The sequence below is a fragment of the Octopus bimaculoides genome, chromosome 15 (assembly GCF_001194135.2).
Source record: "Octopus bimaculoides isolate UCB-OBI-ISO-001 chromosome 15, ASM119413v2, whole genome shotgun sequence".
NCBI lineage: Eukaryota > Metazoa > Mollusca > Cephalopoda > Octopoda > Octopodidae > Octopus > Octopus bimaculoides.
The window spans coordinates 50,240,858-50,245,571 of record NC_068995.1 but is presented as its reverse complement, the minus strand read 5'-3'; the positions used below and the strand labels follow the sequence as shown (position 1 = coordinate 50,245,571).

The window sequence follows — 4,714 nt, the reverse complement described above, 5'->3', positions numbered from 1 at the left end:
AGGGGACTTTAGAAACAAAGTAAGTGCAAATTTGTGTTAAAAAGGGAAATGATTTGAAAAGACTACTGCTACTACTACTACTACTACCACCACCACCACCACCACCACCACCACCACCACCATAACCAGTTAATTAATAATTGTTTACTTTTAATGAAAATAATATTTCACATGGTTTTTCTAATCAAAGTTCTTAGTTGTTTTACTTATATAAACTTATTGCTTTTTCTTCTTTTTTGTTACTTTTAATTAATTAATTATTCATTTATTTTCCTTCTACTTTTCATTCTGAATTCTACTGACCAAAGTGGTTAAGGAAACAGGCTGAAGCCACTCGGATAAAGGAATTTATGACAAAGGATCTCACTGAGGAAGAGAAAAACCCCCTCTTTTTGAGAGATAAAGGAAAGTAAGTATCCTTCAGTTCATTGCATTTCCTGTACATAACTGGTGGATCATAGAATCAGTAGAGCATCAGATACAATACCTTGTGGTATCCTGCCCGATCATCTGCCTTGGTAGGGACTGAGATTAACAAACGTCATGTATTGAAGATGTCGGGCAACAGCTCTCTGTGTTATTGTTACTATTATTCTAACAGAAGGCAGAGGAAAAAAAGTGGACAAAATACCTTGTGGTATTTAGTGGAATCCCTTTTCTATTTTGAGTTCAAATCCTGCCAAAGACAACTTTGTTCTTTTGTTGTTGATAATATAGTGCCCATCAAGTACTTGGTGATTGATATAATTAATTGTACCCCTTTCACACAAATAGATGATTATGATAGAGTGCCAAAGGTAAAAACTATTATTACCATCCTAAACACACACATAGAAACATATTCAAGCAAATATGCACAATCAGATGATATATGCTTACACATGCATATCCTAATACACACACACACACATCCTTATACTAACATACACACACACACACGTGTGTGCGCATACAAAACACATGCAGACAAACTTGCACAAGCAAGTAATTTACACCGACACATCCTTTCTTGTGATCCCGCTTGGATGGTGTTGTTTGCGCTCCACTGGCACAGGTGCCAGTCATCAAATTTGGTTCAGTTTCGATCTCACTTGCCCCAACAGGTCTTCGCAAGCTGAGTTTAGTGTCCATGGGTGCCAGTCATAAAATTTGGTTCAATTTCGATTTCGATTTCAACACACACAGCTAAGGATAAGCATATTAAAAGGGGGTCTGTGTGAAAACTCATTTAAATAAAAGATGTTGGGAACCACTGTGAAACGGTTGGCAGCCACTGCTTTATTGTACGGCTTCCACTCCTAAAAAAAAAAAGAACAAAAACAAAAAGCATTCAGGGTTTTTGGTGTCAATAAAATAACAGTCTTGCTTTGGCATTGATTTAATATTTTTATCAAGCATTATTGATGTGAAAGAAAGACTAACAGAGACTAGGATCTAAGCAATTCAGTCATTATGTTAAGACAGTATATTTAACATCCATAGTTGAAATTGCCTGAAAATAATAATTTTTTTGTCTTTTTGTTTTTTTTCAGTAAATTCTTCCAAGATGGGAACTATTTGGCAGCCATTAATATATATACTCATGCTATTCAACTTGATTATAAAATGCCAGCGTATCTTTTAAAACATACCATCTAGGCCAGAAGTGGGAGTGTGTTGGCAAGCAACTTTATGTCAACCAGCTGAATGGTCTTTCTTTGAGTGCAGTCTAGCACTTGGTAAGTGTAGCAGTCGCACCATTCCAGATGTGGGAGCAGTACGCAATTATGGGTCTTCCCTGAGCTTTGTAAAGGGTTGGTAATTGCCAGGATATGACAAATTCTTCTGGCTCTGATGAGGAAAGTTACATTTTGTGATGCAGTTTTCACTATGGTATATTTTTATTAATTTATGTTGGTTTGGCCAGGAGGAAGCAGGATACATTCATGATTTCCACAGATTTTATATGGTTGGTGAGATTTGTGGTGAACGTACTTCTTGAACAGTTTCCAGTCATTGGAAGTGTTTGGATTTGGCAGTAAAAAAGATATTGAGGGTGTTTAGAGTGCTACCAATACCAGAGAGATCACCTACAACATGGCTAAAGAGTCTTGTATACATCAAGTTTCTGCTCCCTTGAATGGGTTGCCTGTGTGTAATTTGCAGAGCCTTCATCTCTCAGTAGTGAGTTCTCAGATGTTTTATATCAATATAATTATCTTAAGTTTATTGTGTTTTTCCTTAATATTTTCTTCATGTTCAGTTTATATTCTAACCGAGCTGCTTGCCACCTTAAAGTAAAGAATTATATGAAATGTATTGAAGACAGTTCAAAGGTAATGTGTTCTTTGTTTTTTGAACATTATAAACACCAATTTGAGACAGAAAAAAGCAATAGTTCCATTGATGAGATATGAAACTGTGGTGTATGCGTGCGAGTAGAAGTAATCGGCTTACCTCGTTTGCCTTCCTTTGCACGAGTCTGTCCTGCAGTATCCGATCCTCGCGGCTGGCCCAACCCCAAGAACGCTAGAAATAGCAGCTGCTTCTCCCAACACCTAGACGATCGCTTGGCATGTCCTCGTCACAACAACCCCGTTCGAAAAAGGGGCAAAATCCCGATCGAGGCTCCCTCTGTCCTTCTTCCTCTTCCGGTCAGCTCGCCATTCCGGTCAGTGGTCAGCTCCCCAGTTGCTGACGTCATACCACAGAAACACATATCTATCACTTGCTAGAGATGATATATACCAATATATACTCCCTCAAACTTGTGATGATATATATCAATATATCAATGCTGTATTGGTGCTCTAGTAATAATTACGTATGAAATATATTTATCATACAATATTTCTGTGTAATATTTTGTGGTTTTGATTATTTTTGGTGCTGGTGTCACATGAAAAGCACTGGTGCTGGTGCCAGTACACCCTGTAAAGTGGTTGGCATTAGAAAGAGGTATCCAGCTATAGAAACCATGTCAAAACAGACAATGAACCTGGTGCAGCTCCCATCCTTGTTTGCTCCTATCAAAACGTCCAACCCATGCCAGCATGGAAAATAGGCATTAAATGATGATTATGATGAAGATGATGAAATGTCTAAATACTTGGGATGAATCAATGAATCTATGTTAATGAGATTCTAGTTCTTCAGTCTACTAAATTCATCAAGTTTTACATCTACATAGGTGCAGGGGTGGCTTTGTGATAAGAAGTTTGCTTTCCAATCACTTGGTTCTGAGTTCAATCCCTCTGTGTGGCACCTTGGGCAAGTGTCTTCTACTATAGCCTCAGGCTGAACAAAGCTTTGTGAGTGGATTTATTAGACAGAAACTGTAAGAAGCCCATCTCGTGTGTTTGGGTTTGAGTTTGCTTCCCACCAATGCTTGACAACTGGTGTTGGTTGGTTTATGTTCCTGTAACTTGATGGTTCAGCAAAAAACAACTACATTTTTTGTTGGATCTCAACATAGATTCAAATCTGGAATCTTTATTTCTAATCTGATGAAGGCTTAATCTAGATTCATTGTTATTTCATATTCATTGAACAGGCTTTGGATCTGCTCATGCCTCCTGTACCTCAGAATGCCAGCAGCAGGTGTAAAGCTTTTGTGAGAAGAGGAACGGCATTCTGTAAACTGGAGCTTTTTGTGGAAGGTAAATTACTGCTCATTATTAATTTTATTCTAAATGTTTTAGAAAAACGTATCTGTGATATCATTTTATATCATCATCGTCAGCAGCAGCAGCAGAGGCAACAGCATCATCATCATCATTGTTGTCATCATCATCATCATTGTCATTGTCATCATTGTTATTATTTAACCTCAATTTTCCATGGTGGCACAGGTTGACTGGTTTTACAGAATCCAGCAAGCCGCAGGGCTACATTGCACTCCAATGTTAGCTTAGGCATGGTTTCCTCAATTAGACGCCTTTTCTAACATCAACCACCTTGCACACATGCATACACACACATAAAATGAAAGAAGTTTATATCTATTTGTGTTAATAGTTTCATTCATAATCACATTACCTGAGTTCCACAAGAATGAGAAAAGTATCTCTGACCAATCAGCTGCTAGGTTTCAAGGCTTTCATAGGCTCTCAATAATTTATGCTGATATGTAAGGCTTATTCTCATTGGCTTATTCAGATCATTTGGTGCAATCAGTTGCCATCAACTGCTACTGTTTGCTAATTAATACTTGGTTATTTGCTTTGTTTACCTGACTAATTATTGTTTCTGTATTTAAATTTCAGGTTTACAGGACTATGAAGCTGCCCTGAAATTAGATCCCAACAACGAACAACTTATCAAAGACGCTGAAGAGATACGGAGAGTGATTCAGAGTTGAAATGGAGAACTCAGTCCATTTCCTGTTTTATTGTAAATTCTTGTGAACTTGTTTTACACTTTAAATAAATTTGCAATAAAAATTAGTTTATCAACATTGTGAGAAAGTTTTGTTATTTACCTTTCAGCTTAGTTTTATATATGTATTCTATATCGTCTCAGATTTTAGCAACATCATTTAGTCTTCTATCACTTCATTTCTAACAAAATACATTTCTTATATATTTTAATAAATTTTGAAAATGGTCATAAATTTGGAAGGATCTAATAGAATGATTAACTTTTATGGTATTTTATTGGCATTTAAAACTTAACTTAGCAATGGTTCTTGCATACAATTTTGACTGAAGATTTCAGTATAGATATGAAAACCTTA

General features: G+C 36.7%; 1 protein-coding gene across 1 annotated transcript in view; it reads left to right on the top strand.

The window, feature by feature from the left end:
• Positions 1 to 4,445, top strand: part of LOC106870777 (dynein axonemal assembly factor 4) — a 9,520-nt gene extending 5,075 nt beyond the window's left edge. Inside the window, exons 5-9 of the mRNA XM_052973422.1 lie at positions 309 to 409; positions 1,533 to 1,613; positions 2,243 to 2,315; positions 3,533 to 3,638; positions 4,245 to 4,445. Coding sequence (XP_052829382.1) covers positions 309 to 409; positions 1,533 to 1,613; positions 2,243 to 2,315; positions 3,533 to 3,638; positions 4,245 to 4,339 — 456 coding nt within the window. The 3' untranslated portion in view covers positions 4,340 to 4,445. The remainder of the gene's footprint in view (positions 1 to 308; positions 410 to 1,532; positions 1,614 to 2,242; positions 2,316 to 3,532; positions 3,639 to 4,244) is intronic.
• The last annotated feature ends 269 nt before the right edge of the window (positions 4,446 to 4,714 follow it).